The sequence below is a fragment of the Bufo bufo genome, chromosome 9, assembly GCF_905171765.1.
Source record: "Bufo bufo chromosome 9, aBufBuf1.1, whole genome shotgun sequence".
Classification (NCBI taxonomy): Eukaryota; Metazoa; Chordata; class Amphibia; order Anura; family Bufonidae; genus Bufo; species Bufo bufo.
This window is the reverse complement of record NC_053397.1, coordinates 35717682-35738165: the sequence shown is the minus strand read 5'-3', so window position 1 is coordinate 35738165 and position 20484 is coordinate 35717682. Positions and strand designations below refer to the sequence as shown.

The window sequence follows — 20484 nt, the reverse complement described above, 5'->3', positions numbered from 1 at the left end:
ATCTACCAAAAATGCATATTGGACACGGATACAAAATACAGTCATGTGCATGCGGCCTTATAGCCGTGCAACTAGCAGGGTGCACAATATACCTAGTACCTGTTAAGCTTACAACAAAGCATACGTAAATAAAAAGGTGGATGCAAGGTACAGGTGCTAAGCAAAACTTGTAAAAGTTTTACTTCAGCGTTTAAAGTGGACTTTCCACCCGACTAATAAAACACATGTTGCAGGCTGAGCAAGAAATGTCTAGGGACTTGACGCATTTCTTATTCTAGCCACAAGAGGGCAGGTGTGAGCAGAGCACATTTCCGGAGATCCCTATGCTATGAATCAGGATATATACAGATAAACTTTTGGTCTCTGTGATTGAAACATGTTCTACGCTTTACAATCATGTCTCTACTTAGCAAGAGTTTGCTATATCAATACGATCTGGTTACGTCTTCGTCCATTCACGTCAATGGGATCAACCCTCACATAAAGGGAAGGGCGCGTCAGAAAAAAATGCAATGGTATTTGCGAACCAGTAAAAACCATGTGGTATATAAACCTCAACGCTCAAAGTTTGTCAACCAATGGAATATGATGTACGCTTGTTTCTTATGTTTCTCAACGTACTAAAAACGCAACTGGGAAAAAAAAAAAACTGTTGTGTGCACGCAGCCTTATGGGTTGTAGAAAGTGTCTGACGTGGCTCTAGGACTAGTCAGAGGGCCCCTCTGAAGTGCCTCAGCATGCTCTAATTGGACATTTTACTGGGGCTTTTCTATAGTCGACAACCCCTTTAAGAAATATAAATTATATTTACAAAACTTCCACGCGTTTGCCAACGTTATGGTTGTGCAAGAACAAAGGAAGCACAAGCCAGAACGCAATACAAGGCGGACTAGGCGACACGGGTCACTTGTGAACACATCAGTAGGCTCAGGTATAGTGTGATCGAACATTTAGACCCCATATTAAGGTGGTTTCATTCCCTTGTAAATTTACCATGGAAGGCAAAAATGAAAGGCGGTAGGACCCCCACATGAGGCCATGCATTAGTACCATCATCATCTCTACCTATAGAAACTCATGCAAACATCTACATGGAAATGTCCAGCAGGGGAGGTATAATCCATACACAGTTCTCAGCTCTATAAATCCATTAGTGGTCATGGTAATTCATCTTCTGGCCATTCTCAAGGTGCCCGGTTCTTATCTCATGGATTATAGATACAACTATCAAATGTCCACCTAAGAGTCGGTTTCAAGCTTCATGGCCAGAAAAGCAATTTCAGTCCGGATAAAAGGAAGATCTGTGTATCGGGGGAGGAGGTCTTCACGAACATGCTAAATATCCAGCAGAAGACATCATCGTTCTTTTCCCCCACTATAAAGGCATAAGCTGCGAATTCCATGAATGAATCCATTTAACATATGATGACTGTCGGTGACGTTTAGCATCTGAGCCCCATATTTTTTTAACTATTTCACTGGCCCAGAGGTCCCGGACTTGGGTAGGAGGAAACGAGAATAGATTCCATCAGTCTTTTAATTAATTCAAGTAGGTTCAGGGTCTGCAGTGATGTGATGACTTTATTAACAAATCCTGTTTGTTTAAAGTGGCAATGCATATTAACACCCTTCGCCGCCAGTGGGCTGCTATCCATCGGCACAGAACGGGTTAACCAGTACACTACAAAGGCGCAACGGCTTGGAGCTCGTCGGGATGAATGTGGCAATGAAGATCCGCTTTGCAGACGCTGTACACAACAGATTTAGGGATACTGGGCTCTTCCTCTCCTGTAAGAAAACAAAATAATTAGACACGTTTTATCATAAGGCAAATATATATTTAAAAAAAAAAAAAATGTTTAAGGAATCAATAACGGGGGGTTCGGGGGAGAGAAATATGTGCTTATTTGACAAACAGTCTCGTAAAAATATTGCGAAGAACACAGGGCTGGTTCTCTCCATGTTTTGGCTGGAGTGCTGAAAGGGGTGTGACGTCACTAAATGGGCCTGGCTAGGTTTTTACTAGGCATACGGCCCTTGAAGCTGCTACTTGCAACCATGTTTTATGCTGTTTTATGTATGTTGCAGTTTGTATCACCATGAACACCTTTGTCTAGAAGTGATATAAAAAGGAGACTTTTGTATTACTTACCAGTAAAGTCTCTTTCTCGCTCTTCCTTGGGGGACACAGGAAACCATGGGTATAGCTCTGCTCCCTAGGAGGCGTGACACTAAGTGAAAGCTGTAAGCCCCTCCTCCATCAGCTATACCCTTCAGCCTGGAGAAGAGACTGCCAGTTGCGTGTCCAAGTAGTGAAAGATAACCACCAACCGGAAAAAGAACCGTCAAGCCCCAACGGGGGCAACCAAGCCGGAACCACAACTGTAAACCCAAATGAAGGGCGGGTGCTGTGTCCCCCAAGGAAGAGCGAGAAAGAGACTTTACTGGTAAGTAATACAAAAGTCTCCTTTTCTCGCCCATATTCCTTGGGGGACACAGGAAACCATGGGACGTTCCAGAGCAGTCCCAGAAGGGAGGGACCAGAACAAACTAGACCAACACCGGAGGCATCAATCAACTGCCGCCTGCAACACCAGACGGCCTAAAGCAGCGTCAGCCGACGCATGAGTATGCACCCTGTAGAACTTGGTGAAGGTGTGCAAGGAGGACCAAGTGGCCGCCTTGCAAATCTGCTCCGTAGAAGCCCGATTTCTCTGAGCCCAGGAAGCCCCGACCGCTCTAGTGGAATGAGCGGTAACACCGAGGGGCGGAACCTTGCCCTTGGCGAGATAAGCCTCAGTAACAGCCATCTTGACAAAACGGGCGATAGCGACTTTGGATGCCGCCAACCCTCTGCGCGACCCCTCCGGAACCACAAAGAGCGAGTCAGTACGCCTGAAAGAGCCGGTTACCTCCAGGTAAGCCCTGAGCGCCCTGACAACGTCCAGGCGATGAAGTTCCCTCTCCCTAGGGTGGGAAGGGGAAGGACACAAAGAGGGGAGAACGATGTCCTCGTTCAGATGAAAGGCGGAGACCACCTTAGGAAGGAAGGAAGGGACCGGACGAAGAACTACCTTGTCCTGGTGGAACACTAGGAAAGGTTCCAGACAGGAGAGTGCAGCCAATTCGGACACCCTCCGAAGAGAGGTGACTGCTACAAGGAAAATAACCTTGCAGGACAGAAGTCGCAAGGAAACCGTCCGCAGAGGCTCGAAAGGAGAAGCCTGGAGCGCTGAGAGAACCAGGTTCAGGTCCCAGGGCGGTACCGGAGGCCGGTACGGGGGAACCGCGTGAGCCACGCCCTGAAGGAAGGTCTTGACAGGACCAAGGGGGGCCAGTGGGCGCTGAAACAAAATGGACAGCGCAGACACCTGACCCTTCAAAGAACTAAGACCCAGACCTTGGGCAAGTCCGCTCTGCAGGAAGGACAAAACGGTGGGGAGAGAAAAGCGGAGCGGAGGAATCCCTAGATCGGCACAGAACCCCAAATAGGTCCTCCAGGTCCTATAATAGATCCTAGAAGAGGACGGCTTACGGGCGCGGATCATGGTGCGGACGACGTCCGCAGAAAAACCCCTACGTGTCAGGACGGTGGTCTCAACAACCACGCCGTCAAACGTAGGGACCTTAAACGCGGGTGGAAGATCGGTCCCTGAGAGAGAAGATCTTCCCTGGCGGGCAGCGGCCAGGGCGCGTCTGCCAGGAGCAGCATGAGGTCGGCATACCAAGACCGGCGGGGCCAGTCCGGAGCGACCAGAATCACCGAGACGCCTTCCGCCGCGATCTTCCGAAGGACCTTGGGCAGGAGTGGGATGGGAGGGAATATGTATGGACGCGCGAAGCCTCGCCAAGGAAGAACGAGGGCGTCGGCTCCGCAAGCTCCCGGATCCCTGGCCCTGGACAGATAGGCGGGGACCTTGTGATTGAACTTGGAGGCCATGAGGTCCACGTCCGGTATGCCCCAACGAAGGCAAATGGCCTCGAATACCTCCGGGTGAAGAGACCACTCGCCGGGGTCGACAGTGGTGCGACTGAGGAAGTCCGCCGCCCAATTGTCCACCCCTGGAATAAAAATTGCCGATAGGGCCGGGACGTGGGCTTCCGCCCAACGGAGAATGCTGGAGACCTCCCTCATTGCAGCAGCGCTGCGAGTGCCCCCCTGGTGGTTTATGTACGCCACAGCCGTGGCGTTGTCCGATTGTACACGAACTGGATGACCCTTCAACAGATGAGTCCAGTGTCGTAGAGACAAAAGGGCCGCTCTCAGCTCCAGGACATTGATCGAGAGTTTGGACTCCAATGGAGACCAAATGCCCTGGACGGATCGGGGAGGAAACACGCCTCCCCAGCCCAAGAGACTGGCATCGGTTGTAACCACCAACCAGTTGAGTGGCAGAAAAGACCTGCCCAGAAGAGGGGACTGTAACCACCAGCGGAGAGATGACCTCACCGGAGGCGATAGATGGAAGGGATGATCCAGAGACTGCGGCGATTTGTCCCAGGAGGAGAGGATCGCCCGTTGGAGAGGGCGGGAGTGAAACTGCGCAAACGGGATCGCCTCGAAGCAGGCAACCATCTGCCCCAAGACCCGCATGCAGAAGCGGAAGGACGGTCGACGGTGGAGAAGGAGACCCCGAACCGCCCCACGGAGGATCAGACGTTTTTCCGAGGGAAGACGTACTTCCGCCGCTCCCGTGTCTAAAAGCATTCCCAGGAAGACCAGTTGTCTGGAGGGGGGAAGGGAGGACTTGGGGAAGTTGATGACCCAACCGAACCTCGTCAGAGTCTCTAGAGTGAGATCCACGCTGGCAACCGCTTGAGAAAGGGACGGAGCCTTGATGAGGATATCGTCCAAGTACGGTAGCAGAAAAACACCCCTGGAACGGAGTAAGGCCAAAACCGGGGCCAGGACCTTGGTGAACACCCGGGGGGCTGTTGCCAGCCCAAAGGGAAGGGCGACAAACTGGAAGTGGAGGTCCCCCACGGCGAACCGGAGGAAGCGATGGTGACACCGGGCTACCGGAACATGGAGGTAGGCATCCTGTATATCGATGGAAGACATGAAATCTCCCTGCTCCAGGGAAGCCACCGCGGAACGGAGGGACTCCATCCGAAACCGTCGAAGGAGGAGAAAACGGTTGAGCTTTTTGAGGTCCAAAATGGGCCGCATGGAACCTCCCTTCTTGGGAACTACAAAGAGGTTCGAGTAGAACCCTTGGAACCTTTCCTCTAGAGGAACGGGGGTAATCACCCCCCTGTCCAGTAAGGCTTGAACGGCCGCGGAGAACGCAACCGCGCGTTTCGGGTCCCGTGGCAGGCGGGAGCGAAAGAACCGATCTGGAGGGAAGGATGCAAATTCGATTTTGTATCCGGAGCACACAATTTCGAGGGCCCAGGCGTCGGAGACGTGAGCCAACCAGACGTCCCTGAAAAGGAGGAGCCGGCCCCCCACCCGGGTGGGTGGGGGCGCGCCTTCAGGCAGAGGATTGCTTTGCTGCGGGTGTGCGGGCAGCCTGCGGCTTGCGCCAGGAGGGCTGCGCCCGAAAAAACGGCTTCCTATGCTTATCCTGGGGAGGAGCCGAAGCGGCAGCTGTGGTGGGAGCCCCAGAGGCCCTGCGGGAGGACCGAAAACGAGACGCACCAGGGCGTCCGCGGGGGGCGCCCCTGGCTTGGGGTTGAGGAAGATGGGTGCTTTTACCACCCGTGGCCTCCGAAATAAGTTCGTCTAGGCGGACCCCGAAAAGGCGGGAACCCGCAAACGGTAGCCCCGCCAAGGAACGTTTGGAGGCAGCGTCCGCTTTCCAAACCTTCAGCCAGAGCTCCCTCCTGACGGAAACTGCCAGGGCGGAGGAGCGTGCAATAAGGGCTCCCGCATCAAGGGAGGCCTCACAAACAAAATTCCCGGCCCGAACAATAAGCTGGGCCAAGGAACGCAGGTCCTGGATAGGGACGTCCGAGTCCAACTCCTGTTCCAGCTGCGCACCCCAAGCAGAGATTGCTTTCCCTGCCCAAGCAGAGGCAAAAACCGGTCTGAGAGCAGAACCGGAGGCAGCAAAAATGCCCTTAGAAAGGGTCTCCATGCGACGGTCCTCCGCTGACTGAAGAGAGGACCCGTCGGGAACAGGGACGGCCGTGTTCTTCGACAGCCGGGCCACAGGGGGGTCCACCTTGGGTGGGGAAGACCATGTGGCCACGACATCTGCTGGAAAAGGATAGCAAATGTCCAGCTTCTTGGGGTTGACAAAACGGGCGTCCGGTCGAGCCCAAGCCTTAGACACCACAGAGGAGAAATCAGAGTGGATTGGGAAGACTTTTGAGACCTGCCTGGGTCTGATAAATGAGACGCTAGCTGCGTCCGAGCTAGGGGGATCATCCTGCACCTTAAAGGTGTCACGAATATCAGAGATGAGTTGACCCATCGCTGAGGCTAGCTTGGACGGCAGGGCCGAGTCCATTTCCAAATCTGAAACCGCCAATTCACCTTCAGAGAGCGAATCCTTTGGGGAGGAGAGGCTCGTCTGGGTGCGCACGCGTGGCGGGGAGAGGGAGGCATCCGAGGAGGAGGCTCGCTCTACTCTAATACGCTTCTGAGAGTGCCTAGCTCGGGAGGGGTCACTAAAGGAGAGTGAACCCGCTGCAGCGGCAGAAGCGGAGGACCCGGAGGGCGCGACAGTAAGAGTGGCGTCCTGCGGGGTAGGCGGCCTGTCTATTAGGCGGCCCACGACATGAGTGAGGCTTTCCACGGCCTGGGACAGGGATCTAGCCCAGTCAGGCGGGTCAGAGGCAGCAGGGAGCGACACAGCGGGCGACTGAGGCTGCGGTGGAGCCCGACATGCAGTACAGTGCGGATCAGACTGCCCCCGGGGAAAGGGTTCCCTACAAGCAGTACAGGCATGGTACCAAGGCTTGGCGGCTGCAGAAGGGTCTGACATGGTGGAACAAAGATGTTGCACTTAAAGTGGGAGACCCCAAGGAAAGAAACGGGGATAACACCCAAGCGACAGTACTGTGGCACGGAGGGGGTTAAAAGTCCTACCAGACCCGGATGATGCAAGCGGCAGCGGTAAGGGGGAACAGACTGAGGAGGCTGTGGAGGAGAGGCAGCAGCACCGGCTTCGGATCGCACTGCAGAGAGGATTCCACGCAGCACTGTGCGATGAACCCGGAAGTAGCGGAGCGCATGTAGGAAGCTCCGCCCCCTCCCTGCCGCTCTGAAGCAGAGCCGCGCGCGCGCGGCAAAATGAACTTAACCCCCAAGGATAATGAAGTGCCGGCCTGAAATGGCGCCGTTCACGCCAAGAAAGCGGCCCCCTCCGCGCCTGGATGTGGCAGAAGGCAGCGTCCCTGCCAAGGACTTGCCCAGATAAACTCCCCTGCCCGGTAACGGTCCGATATCGGGGGGGGGGGGGGGGGGGGGGGGGGGGGGGGGGGGAGGGGTGGGCGCACGATGTAGCAGTGGCCATGTAGTAACAGTGGCCATGGGAGCCCAGGAGGCCTGTAGCAGCGGTGGGAGGGAGGAAGGGGAGGCTGGAGCAGCCTGTCTCACCATACGCTGTCTTCACCCTCAATCCATCCAGCGGGGTCGCCCCTTCAGCTCCTGGCACCGCAGTGGCAGGAAGCCGGGGGAGGGACTTGGCGTGCGGGCGACCCTGAGCTGGCGGGACGCAGGGGAGCGAGGCTGCCCTGGTCCACCTTGTCTTCTGTGGGGGAGGCGGCAGTGCGGAATTACCGGCACTGGCGCAACTCAACCCCGGGAGAAACAGAGGGGTCTAATGCGCCTCTGTTGTCCCTGTAAGTAGAAAAAAACCGAATTAAAAACAACAAATAACGTAAAAATAAAAAATCATAGGAAAACAACCCTGCATAAGCAGGGGGTGTCTTGCCTCCTTGGACACTAAGCAAAAAACTGGCAGTCTCTTCTCCAGGCTGAAGGGTATAGCTGATGGAGGAGGGGCTTACAGCTTTCACTTAGTGTCACGCCTCCTAGGGAGCAGAGCTATACCCATGGTTTCCTGTGTCCCCCAAGGAATATGGGCGAGAAAAGGAGTTAGCTCATCAGAGACAACCCCTTTAAAAATTGGGCCCCGCTGCCGCCTCCCCAGCAAAGAGTTGATTTTGCCAGGGAGAGCGTCAGCCAGTTAAGCATTTCCTCTTCAGAGGCCGTTTTATGTACTATTACATTCAGATGACTAGAGTCCACCAGAACAAGGGCCGCTCATACAGTTGGGCTTGCCATTTCTGGCTCATACAGGGGTGTCCCAGGAGGGAGACCCCCCTCTGTCATGTCCAAATACAGTGGTGCTAAAACGTTTGTGAGCTCTTCAGAACTTTCTATATTTCTGCATTATTTTGACCTAAAACTACATTTGATTTTCACTTAAGTAGATAAATAAAATAAAATCAAAGTTAAATATATTAAACTCGGTAATTTATTTATTGAGAAAAATGATCTAATATCACAGGTCTGTGAGTGGCAAAAGTTTGTGAACCTTTAGGATAAGCAGATAATTTGCAGGTGAAATTAGAGTCAGGTGTTTTCATTCAATAGGATGACAATCAGGAGTGAGTGGGCGAGCCGCTTTATTTAACCCGCTGACCAAGTGTTTTTCTTCCTTTTTTCATCGTTGCGTTCCAAGAGCTATAACTTTTTTATTTTTCCGTCTATATAGCTTTATGAGGGCTTGTTTTTTGCGGGACATGTTGTAGTTTTTAATGGCGCCATTTTGGGGTACACATAGCTTTCTGATTAACTTTTATTAACTCTTTCTGGAAGGGAGATGGGAAAAACAGCAATACTGACACTGCGTTTTTACGTTATAAATTTTACGTTATATTAGGTTTATAAATACCGGTAACCTAATGTCTTTATTCTCTGGGTCAGTACGATTACAGTGATACCAAAAAAAATAAAACATTTTTTACATTTTACTACTTTTTTTTAAGAAAAAATGTTTTTGCATTGCCGCTTCCCAAGACCCAAAACTTTTATATTTTTCTTTCTATGGAGTTGTGTGAGGGCTTGATTTTTTTATTGGTATCATTTTGGAGTAAATTTTGACCGCTTGTTATTATTTTTTTTTGGTGGCAACTAAGAATAAGTTAGCAATTCTGTCTTTTAAATTTTTTTTTTTTTTTTTTACGGCGTTCACCGTAGAGTATAATTTACATGATATTTATGTAGTCCGGGTCGTTATCGACGCGGCAATACCAAACATATGGGGAAGATTTTATTTTGCAATTTTTTTTCATTAAAAAGCGTTTTCAATGGGAAAAAAAAAGCATAATCTTTTTTTTATGGGATTTTTTTTATTGAATAAATTAGTTTTTTTTTTTAACCACTTAATAGTCCCACAAGGGGACTATAACGAGACCGCTTTTTGATTGCTTTTAAAATGCAATGCACTATCCCTATAGTGAATTGCATTTTAATGGCAATGCTATTCTGACATTGACCAGCAGAGGCGCAGCCTGCTGGAAATTACTGAAGGCTGGTCTGGGGCCTTCACACACATCGGCACCCCTTTAGTGACCGCCGTAAAAAAACATATGGGTGGTCACTAAGGGGTTAAAGAAAAGGGATCTATTAAAGTCTAATCTTCACAACACAGGATTGTGGAAGTGTATTATAGCACAGAGGAGATTTCTCAGGGCCTCAGAAGAAGAGTTGCTGATGCTCATCAGGCTGTGAAAACTTACAAAACCACCCCTTAAGAGTTTGGACTCCACCAATCCATATTCAGACAGTCTGTGTACAAATAGAGGAAATTCAGAACCATTATTACCCTCCCAGCAGTGGTTAACCAAAGAAGATCATGTCAATAGCAAGGAATGTAATAGTCCGCAAGGTCACAAAGAAACCCAAGGTAACCTCTAAGGCAACTATAAGCCTTTCTCACATCACAGCTAAGAGGACAGTGAACAACAATGGTGTGCACGGCAGAAAGGAGAAAGCTGCCCTCCAAAAGAACATTACTGCCTGTCTGCAGTTTGCTAAAGGTCACCTGGAGTAGCCAGAAGGCTAATGGAACAATTATTTGTGAACGGATAAAAACAAAATAGAACTTTCTGGTTTAAAGAAGAAGTGTTATGTTTTGAGAAAGGAAAACCCTACATTCCAGGAAGATGAATTCTGAATTGGATCAGCAAATTCTGAAGGAAAATATCAGGACATCTGTCCGTCAGCTGAATCACAAGAGAACATGGGTCATGCAGCAAAATAAGGTCCCTAAATACAAAAGTCCTTCTACCAAAGAATGGTTACAAAAGAATAAAGTTAAAGTTTTGGAATAGCCAAATCAAAATCCAGACCTTAGAGGGGTATCCCATCACATACAATGGGGGCATATCGCTAGGATATGCCCTTATTGTCTGATAGGTGTGGGTCCCACCTCTGGGAACCGCACCAACGAGAGTGGAGCGGGGAGAGCTGTGGCTGGAGGTTTCCCAGGGTCCGTCCACCACCAAGCGCTGCTCCTATAGAAGTGAATGGGAGTGCACCGCGCACGCGCGGCCCCTGCTCCCCTTCATTTCTATAGTGCAGACGGAAATAGCCGAGCCAGAGCTCGGCTATTTTCGGCGGCCCCATAGAAATGAATGGAGGGCGGCTGCCCACGTGCAGTGCTCCCTCCGTTCATTTTCCTGCTCCGTTCTCATTGTAGGGGGGCATATCCGAGCGATATGACCCCCATTGTCTGTGATAGGAATACCCCTTTAATCCAATAAAAATGTGGAAGGACCTGAAGCAAGCAGTTTATGGGAGGAATACCACCAACGTAACAGAGTTGAAGCTTTTTTGCACAGAACAATCAGCTAAAATTCCTCCAAGCCGATGTGCAGGACTAATCAACAATTACCGTAAACGTTTAGCTGCACAAGGCGGTCACACCAGATACTGAAAGCAAAAGGTTCCCATACTTTTGCCACTCAAAGACATTCGGATCATGTTCCTCAATATATAAATGGCCAAGTCTTCTTGACTCATTTCTTTGATTTGGTTATCTTTATCTACTTTTAGGACTCGTGTGAAAATCTGATGTAGTTTTAGGTCAAATAGATGCAGAAATATAGAAAATTCTGAAGGGTTTACAAACTGTACTATAACATAGAAGGTGTCCCTGCTCAGACGGCCATGAGTCAGACTGAGAGTTCCTTAGACAGCTGCTTTTGTGGACCTCAGCTGTCCATGCATTATATGAACAGACATTCACTAGTACAGCCAATGAAGACTTCACCGGGCATTAAGAAGCTGTTTACTGCCGGGTTGTAAGAAGTTGGACCAACTACAATGGACAGTTGACATGAAAGACAAATTTAGCCAGAATGTGCATGAATGGTAACGTAAGATCATAAGCCTTACCTAGTCCAGAGGATGAAGAGACACTCTCTGCAATAGATGATGTTTCTACCTGATCGGGTGATAATCCGTCCATTAAAGGTAGCGACAGCTCAGAAGATGGAACAGAAGAGTCATAAATCCCAGAGTCCCGAGGCATGTCTGCCTGGTTGACAACCTTAACAGAGTGAAGAACTGGTTGGAGAACACAACACTCAGCTGGTGTGCTTTGTCCTTCAATATCATCCCCAGTGTCACCGCTCAATGTAGGTACGTGACATTCAGCTGATGCCACCACATCGGTCTGTACTGGGAAATCATGTTCCATCCCCTGTTTCCCTGTGTCATCATTCAAGACCAAGCCAGAGTCAAACTTTTCCATCACAGGTTCCTGGTAGTGTAAGGTAGGAGAGTGTGAGGGTACATGCTCCTTCTCAAACCAGTCCGGTTCTTGATCAATATACTGGTGCATGTTACAAATGGCGACATACAACGATCGTCCAGCTTTGCTTCTGAAATAGTTGCGCTTGCTGATGTTGGTGGGATAGTGCTCGTGGTCTTGCAGGCTCAGCTCTTTGGAGTAGAGGTGGAAGTACAGCTGGGGGAGGTGGTCCATGAGTTTGTACTTTCTAGTCACATCCAGAACACTAGGAATGTCGTTCTCACTGGAGTAATCAAAGTAAACGGTGATGAATCGGCTCAGGTCGTCTGAGCTGTCCTGGGCCTTGCTTAGTTTCTCAGCGATCATAGCCATGGCGCTCACAAAGATCTCTCCTTTCCCAGATTCAATGCTGGTGGACTTGTTCTTTTTCTTCTTCTTCTCCTCAATAAAATACTTCATACCCTTGGAACACACGACGATGATGTAATGAGAATCTTTTATTTTTTGTTTCAGCCACTCTCGTTGCCCCTCTTTGCAAATTTTCAAGTTTTCCCACAAGTCCAAAGAAACCTAAAGGAAACAAAGGCACATTAAATAAAGTAAGTACACAGAGAGTTAACAGAACTGGAGGACTTTAAAGGGTTTTCCGGGATATTTTTACTAATTACAATCAGGTCAGTATCTGACGATGGGGGTCCAAAACCTGGGACCCCCGCCAATCAGCTGTTCGAGAAGACACTGTCGCTCGCTTTAGCGCCACACAGCCTTCTCGCAGTATTGCCTAGGCCATTTGACATTACGTTCATTGGTCACATGGCCTAGGCCTGTGATGTCTAACCTCCGGAACGTGGTAAAACTACAAGATGTACACTTACTTGGCAGTTCTCAGAACTCCATAAAAATAATGGAGCATGCTGGGAGTTGTAGTTTCACCACAACTGGAGTGCCGGAGGTTATACATCTCTGGCTTAGGCACAATTCACCCCCACTGAAGTGAATGGGCCTGAGCTGCGATACCAAGCGCAGCCCCTATCAAATGGACGGCGCTGTGCTACTGCCGATTGGTGGGAGTCCCACGTGTCAGACCACCACCTATAGGATACCGATGACCTATCCAGAGAATATTCCAATTTTCTTGTACAGTAATAATGCACATACAAATAATGAGTTAATGATTAAAAAGTAGCTATTAAAGACAAGTAGTAGTCAAATGGGAGCGCTCATCACATGTGCTGTATATAAACATATTTTAATCACAAATTATCAAAAAATTAAACAAAACAGCAATATTTCAAATACAAACATTCAAGAAATAAACTGCATGATGTAATATGCCACTATCTGTTGTACAGGGGGGGTGCTCCGTTCTCACTATTTTGACACATGGTAGAAAACTGTAATATAGCAACTAAAGAAAATACAATGCTTCTACAGGAGAAAATCTCCCACGCAGGGTGCAGCACAGAGCACCCTGCGGTGGCAGAAAGAGTCCCTATGTCCTCTGCACAGCCGTCTATACACGACTCTATATATGCCTGTATCTACCATGCCATTGTCTCTTGACAAATGCACAACAAAGCAGTATTGACATTAAATGGTTAAAAATAATTCCTGCTGTGTCGGAGCAAAAGCAAGAAGTGGAGCGCAGCAGCAGGGAATTGGTGAGGAGAGCATAAGGATGCTTATATTTTTTAACCATGTGGTGGCCATGGAGCCACTGCTGTGAACCTCAGAATAGACCATCAATATCAGATTGGTAGGGTATCCCACAGAACAACCATTTGAAGGGGAGAGGCGTTTGTGCTGGCACTGCAGGGTCTTCATTGTTTACACAGAGCAGTTTACCCGAGTGGCATCTACTTAGTAGCTTTGCAACGTTCACTTGAACATGACGAAGCTGCCATATTCTGCACCACCACTGCCGAGTAGATGCCATGCAGGTAGACTGCTCTGTGTCAACAACCAAAAGACTTACACAAACCCTGCGGACCCTTAATACAGCTGATCAGTGGGGTGCTGAGAGTAGGACCCCCATCGCCCCCTACTGATGGCCTAACCTCAGGACAGACCCTCAATATTCTCAACATGGAATACTCCTTTAAAGTGTAACTGTCATTACAATTTATTTTACTATTGTGTAGGGGCAGGGATGTTAAACATTTTTGTAATGCACTTTATTAGGGAAAGAAAGATACTTCTTTTCTCTAGAAAACAGTGTATAGTGTTTTCTTAGCAAAGCTTTAACTGAGCGCTGCTAAGGAGCATCTGTCTTCAGCTTTCCAATAAGCGCTGAAGACTTCTGTGTGTCACAAGTCAGACAGGCAGGGAGATGGGAAATGATAGGGCACATGTTCAGAGTCAGGGACTGGGTTACTGACCAGAGCCTCTCTATGTTCCACACAGGCATCTTCAGCGCTCAGTAACTGAAGACTGAAGACAGATTCTCCTCAGTTACAGCTTTGCTACGGCTACTTTCACACTTGCACTGTTAATTCTGGTATTGAGATCCGGCAGAGTATCTCAATACTGGAATTGAACGGGTCCGTTTTGATTTTGCACATCAGGACGCATCTGTTCCGTTAGGATGAGGTTGTGTGAAATCAAAACGGAAAGAAAAACGGATCCGTCATTAAATACATTGAAATTCAATGGGTGACGGATTCTGTCTTTTGGGCTCTTAAAAAAAAAAAAAAAACGGATCCGTCACCATTGACTTACATTGTTTTTATTGCCAAATCCGTTTTTATGACCGGTCATAAAACGGAATGCTGACGGAACAGAAGACATCCTGATGCATCCTGAACGAATCTCTTTCCATTTAGAATGTATGAGGACTAAACAGAAACGTTTTTTTCCGGTATTGAGATTCTCTGCCGGATCTCAATATCGGAAAACAACAACGCAAGTGTGAAAGTAGCCTAAAAAGATTCTTTACACTGTTTTCCAGTACAAAGAAAGATCTTATAAAGTATATTACAAAAACTCTTAAAAGGGGTTTTCCCATCTCAGACAATGGGGGCATATCGCTAGGATATGCCCCCATTGTCTTATAGGTGCGGGTCCCACCGCTGGGACCCGCACCTACAATGAGAACGGAGCCGGGAAATGAACGGAGGGCGCACTGCGCATGCGCAGCCGCCCTCCATTCATTTCGATGGGCCCGCTGAAAATAGCCAAGCGCTGGCTCGGCTATTACCGTCTGCCCCATAGAAATGAATGTGCGGTGCGCTCCCTTTCACTTCTATGGGAGCAGCGCTTGGTGGTGGACGGACCTCGGGAAATCCGGGGTCCTCCAGCCACAGTGCTTTTCGCTTTGTTCTCGTTGTAGGTGCGGGTCCAAGTGGTGGGACCCTATCAGACAATGGGGGCATATCCTAGCGATATGCCCTCATTGTCGGAGATGGGAATATACCCCTTTAACATTCCTGTCCCTACACAATAGTAAAAAGCTAAAACAACAGTTATACTTTAAGAAACTAGAGAGAATATAAATAAACATATATTTAACTGTTTTTTATATAGATGGTATTTTATTTTGGAGGAAATAAACTGCAAAAAGATTATTTTTTAAATAAAACTATTTAAACTGCTCACTTCACATCCGCAGAAATCCTGGAGAAAATAGGCAAAACACTGGATGACATTGATGTGCTTCTGACAGTCCTTGGTCGAGTAACAGATGAAGACTTTGGGTCGTGGTCGAGGCCTTTCCACATGGAGGCTTCCGGCGTAAGTGGAGGACTCGGAGCTCTCCTCATCAAGGTGTGAGTAGATGTTTTCTAGAAGGTAAAAATACAGTCACTGGAGGAACAGAGACCAGGAGAAGAAAGGAAGACTAATTCCCTCTTATGACATTTACCTTGCTGTTTTTTCCTGCACATAACTGTAAAAAGTGTTGCAAAGGCAGATATGATGACCAAAGGAACGGTGATAGCAATGGCGCGGATTGGTCCAGCCCAGGGAGAATGCACTGCAATAGCAAGAAAGACGGTCATTCAGTTACCATCCATTTACAGCCCTTCTTATCCCCATCAGACACATGTATGGCTATATCCACAGGGTACCCACTGACTCCTAGAACAGGGCAGTCCTGTCCCTAACAAAGAGGTTGTGGTGCAAGCAAAAATGATAGGCATACCGGGTTTCAGAGAGTAGTGCATAGAGCGCCGCGTTGTATTGGTGTCGTCAAGAAGCTGTAAAGGGTTAAAGAGAAAACAAAGAAAGGGTTAAGCCGTGTATCCGATTCATCATATTTCTGTAAACACATCTAAAATCATCTGTATATTTACTTTACTTACCAAAAGCTTACACGTTAAAACACGGACAGCGGCAATGTGCGTTCCGCATTTTGCCGGCACTAATAGAATATGCCTGTTCTTGTCCGCAATTCCGTGTCCGGGCAGCACTTTGTGCTGCCCCATAGAAATGAATAGGTCCGCAATTCCGTTCCGCAAAATGCGAAACGAAATTGCGGACGTGTGAATAATGCCTAAGGGTCCATTCACACGTCCGTAAGTGTTTTGCGGATCCGCAAAACACAGACACTGGCAATGTGCCTTCCGCAAATTGCGGACCGCACATCGCCGGCACTATAATAGAAAATGCCTAATCTTGTCCGCAAGTGCGGACAAGAATAGGACATGTTCTATTTTTTTTGCGGATGCGGAAGTGCGGATCCGCAAATGCGGACAGCACATTCCGGCCCCATTGAAAATGAATGGGTCTGCACGCGGAACGGATGCGGACGTGTGAATGGACCCTAAGTGCCCACTTATATGAAAGTTCCTAGGCATCTAGTGACTTCACTATAGTTTAAAATGAAGTGCAGTACCACAGCACCCTCTAGTGGTTGATTACAGTAAAGCATAAGAGTCAAATCTTTCTATATGGTCATGATTCTTGCACGTATTGGAATGAAAAACTTATATTTTACACCAAGTTTAACAAGGGTATGTTCACAGGTAGGAATTGGTGAACATTTAATGGGCACTATGGATGTAAAAAGGAGTATCCTTCAATATGCCTTTTATTTTTATTTTCATAATCAGGACCAATGGGTGACAAATTCAGCTCTATAGCTTGCAATTCTATACATAGGGGCTACAATACTTGGTGGCGGTGTGAACAAAACCTAACCATAATTAAAAAGAGTTTGATGGCGACCATAAAGCCTCATTCACACATCAGCGTTCTCGACGGACAGCACACGTCCCCATTCATTTTAATGTATGTATTCACACATCAAGTGTTTTAGAATGGTCCGTGTTTTTAGCACAGATGCATGCTCTATTTTGTCCATGTTCACAAATCCATCATTCCCATTATAGTCTATGGATCTGTTAAAACCACAGATGCAACACGGATGCCATCATTAGGCACAGACATGTGAATGAGGCTTAAAACGAGAATGAGAAAAGTCCGGCTTATTGATCAATTTATATAGTATGGTTGCACCTTTAACAGACAACGATTCTGGAGCAACATTGGGTTGTTCTTCTGTTATTCCTCCAGGAAATGTATAAATAAATGTACAGTTGCTCGTTGCTAATCACCTACGTAGTCTCAGGCCTGTTTCACACGTCAATGAATAGCAAATGTGCGCTACCTGTGGTTTCCACGGACTGCTCACCCCTTGACTATTGTGTGTATTCACACATCAGGGGTTTTCCACTTACTGTGGGTCCATGGTGAGCATGCCCTAATTAGAATTACGCACATTATAGCCTATGGATCCATGAAAACCGCGGACACAACATCCATGTTCTGCCAGTGGTTTTCATGGACCATTGATGGGAGAAGCTCTGGAAAATAATTTTCAGCCTAGCAGTGCACATGAAATACGGATGACACACGGAGGGCAAAAAACCGACACACGGATCCTTCGCAGACATCTTCAAGGATAAACCACTGGCCATCTTATCATGGACGTCATCCCGGACATGGACGTATGAAAAAGGCCTGACATTGTCAGCTCTGATTGGACAGTGTCAGTGCGTGTAGAGACACAAAGCACTGTCTTCAGAAAGGATTCTCCAGAATTGTTATTTCTCGAGTAATCCAAATATTTACTAAAACATGTCAGAAGCAGTAACAAAAAAGTAACATGCAGTTCAATCAAATAATATCAATTAATAAGTAAAAATCACAGATTACCTCGATGACATAATCCCCGGGAGAAACGTTCTGGAGAAGACAGTTTGTGTAGTCGCTATTTTGAACCTAAAACAATCATTGAATTGTGTTACAATTAAAAAAGTCATTAGTTCACAAACATCTCGGAAGGAGATTCATTATGGGGAAGATTCGTGAAGCATTTTATGTTAAAAAGTCACAAATTATGGCGAATGCCATATTTGGGCCATAATTTGGGACTTTGAGCTCCTCAACATGTTTCTAAAATGGCTATAAAAGAGGTGGAGCTTAGTGGGATGGGCAGAGCCATCTACAGCCCATCAGACATAGGCCTCATGCACATGAAAGTTCCTTTTTTTTGCGGTCCGCAAACCGCGTATCCGCAAAAAACGGAAGCCGCCCGTGTGCCTTCCGCAATTTGTGGAACAGGCCCATTGTAGAAATGCCTATTCTTGTCCGCAAAACGGACAAGAATAGGACATGCTATATTTTTTTGGCGGGGCCACGGAACGGAGCAACGAACGCGGACAGCACACGGAGTGCTGTCCACATCTTTTGCAGCCCCATTGAAGTGAATGGGTCCGTACCCGAGCCGCAAAAAATGCAGCTCTGATGCGGACCACAACAACGGCGTGTGCATGCGGCCTTACTATGATTTATACCAGAAACCAGCATAAGTTATAACCCAAGTCTATGCCGGCCCCTAGGTGGTGTAGATTTGAGTTTCTTGCACATAGAGGACCAGAGATGAGACTAATTTATTGAAGGGCACCTGTCAGCAGATTTGTCCCTATGACACTGGCTGACCTGTTACATGTGCACTTGGCAGCTGAAGGCATCTGTGTTGGTCCCATGTTCATATGTGCCTGCATTGCTGAAAAAGAATAAAGCTTTAATATATGCAAATGAGCCTGTAGGAGCAATGGGGGCGTTGCCGTTACACTTAGAGGCTCTGCTCTCTCTGCAACTGCTGTCGCACCCTGTACACTTTGATTGACAGGGCCAGGCAGTGAAAACGTGTTAACGCTGGTCATTTCAATCAAACTGCAGTTGCAGAGAGAGCAGAGCCTCTAGGTGTAACGGCAACGCCCCTGTTGCTCCTAGAGGCTCATTTGCATATATTAAAACATCATTTTTCTCAGCAATGCGGACACATATGAACATGGGACCAAGGCTATTTTCACAGTCGCGTTTTGGCTTTCCGTCTGTGAGATCCTTTCAGGGCTCTCACACGCGGTCCAAAACGGATCAGTTTTGCCTTAATGCATTCTGAATGGAAAAGGATCCGCTCAGAACGCATCAGTTTGTCTCTGTTCCATCTCCATTCCGCTCTGGAGGCGGACACCAAAACGCTGCCTGCAGCGTTTTGCTGTCCGCTTGACGAAACTGAGCCAAACGGATCTGTCCTGGCACACAATGTAAGTCAATGGGGACGGATCCGTTTTCTCTGACACAATCTGGCACAATAGAAAACGGATCCGTCTCCCATTGACTTTCAATGGAGTTCATGATGGATCAGTCTTGGCTATGTTACCAGATAACACAAACTGATCCGTTCATGACGGATGCATGCGGTTGTATTATTGTAATTGATCCGTTTTTGCAGATCCATGAAGGATCCGCCCAAAACGCGAGTGTGAAAGTAGCCCAACACAGATGCCTTCAGCTGCCAAGTGCACATGCAGCAGGTCAGCCAGTGTCATAGGTACAAATCTGCTGACAGATGCCCTTGAAGCGCTCTAACTAAATTAGGAGCATCTCATTGCACATCCAGTCTTGATAAATCTCCCTAATTTTTCTAGAAATGCTACACTGGAGTTAAAAAGTCGCAAAAAAGAAGTCACAATGATAAATCTGGAGTGAAACGAATAACGACAAAACAGCTAATTATCATAGCTAACCATGCCCACTCTCCCATCTACTTTTCGAAATTACAGCAAGCGGTGTAAAAATGCAAAAAGTCGCAAAATTGATGCAAAAAGTCTCAAAGTCCGATTTTGTGACTTATTGAAGCCAGAATTCTGGAATGCAGAACGTGATAAATTCCCCCTTTGTGTTCACCAGTTACACAATATACAGAGAGAGATTGGTCCATCAACTTAAAACTTCCCCTACTCTGTCCGCCAAGGCTCAGCTACAGCTATCGGTTCGGCAGCTTGTGCCAAAGGATCGTCAGTGCCACGAAGGAAGAGCAATAAAATTATTCACACTCAGAATTAAACCTGGAGGAAGGGAGTCATTTTCTTTTGTTTGTTATTTTTTGCACCATGATAATTCTGCCAAAGTTAGTATGGAATGCTCCTCATTCACAGGACTGGACCGTGGGCTGCGAGCTCCATGTGCTGCTGATGCAGACTGGAAAACGTCCTAGCAATGCCTTAGAGCCTTTCATTGAGCAAACAGCGTCCGGATCCAACACACACAAGACAGTGATGATAACTCGGGCAGAAAAGAATCTCGGCAGGAGGCCCAGAACATCGCTTCTCTACAACCAACTTCCTTTCTGTCGGGTTAACTGTCTCACAGCAGAGTCGGACAAGGAGGATGCAATAAATAAAACCTCAGAAGGGGATCCAGCCCAATCCAGAGGTAAAACGTGCAAGAAAGAAAATGCTATTGTGAAGAGATAGAAGAAACA

At 47.7% G+C, this 20484-nt stretch overlaps 1 protein-coding gene and 1 long non-coding RNA gene across 2 annotated transcripts in view; one reads left to right on the top strand and one right to left on the bottom strand.

The window, feature by feature from the left end:
• Positions 1-1647: 1647 nt before the first annotated feature.
• IL17RD (interleukin 17 receptor D) overlaps positions 1648-20484 on the bottom strand; it is a 76904-nt gene continuing 58067 nt past the window's right edge. The window contains exons 8-13 of the mRNA XM_040407636.1: positions 17868-17933; positions 15853-15907; positions 15574-15684; positions 15309-15493; positions 11357-12284; positions 1648-1788 (exon numbers count right to left, since the gene is read on the bottom strand). Coding sequence (XP_040263570.1) covers positions 1682-1788; positions 11357-12284; positions 15309-15493; positions 15574-15684; positions 15853-15907; positions 17868-17933 — 1452 coding nt within the window. The 3' untranslated portion in view covers positions 1648-1681. The remainder of the gene's footprint in view (positions 1789-11356; positions 12285-15308; positions 15494-15573; positions 15685-15852; positions 15908-17867; positions 17934-20484) is intronic.
• Positions 1662-20461, top strand: LOC120979090. The gene is made up of 4 exons (XR_005774236.1): positions 1662-1790; positions 12228-12313; positions 15322-15478; positions 20159-20461. It is a non-coding gene; the product is annotated as an uncharacterized LOC120979090 (long non-coding RNA).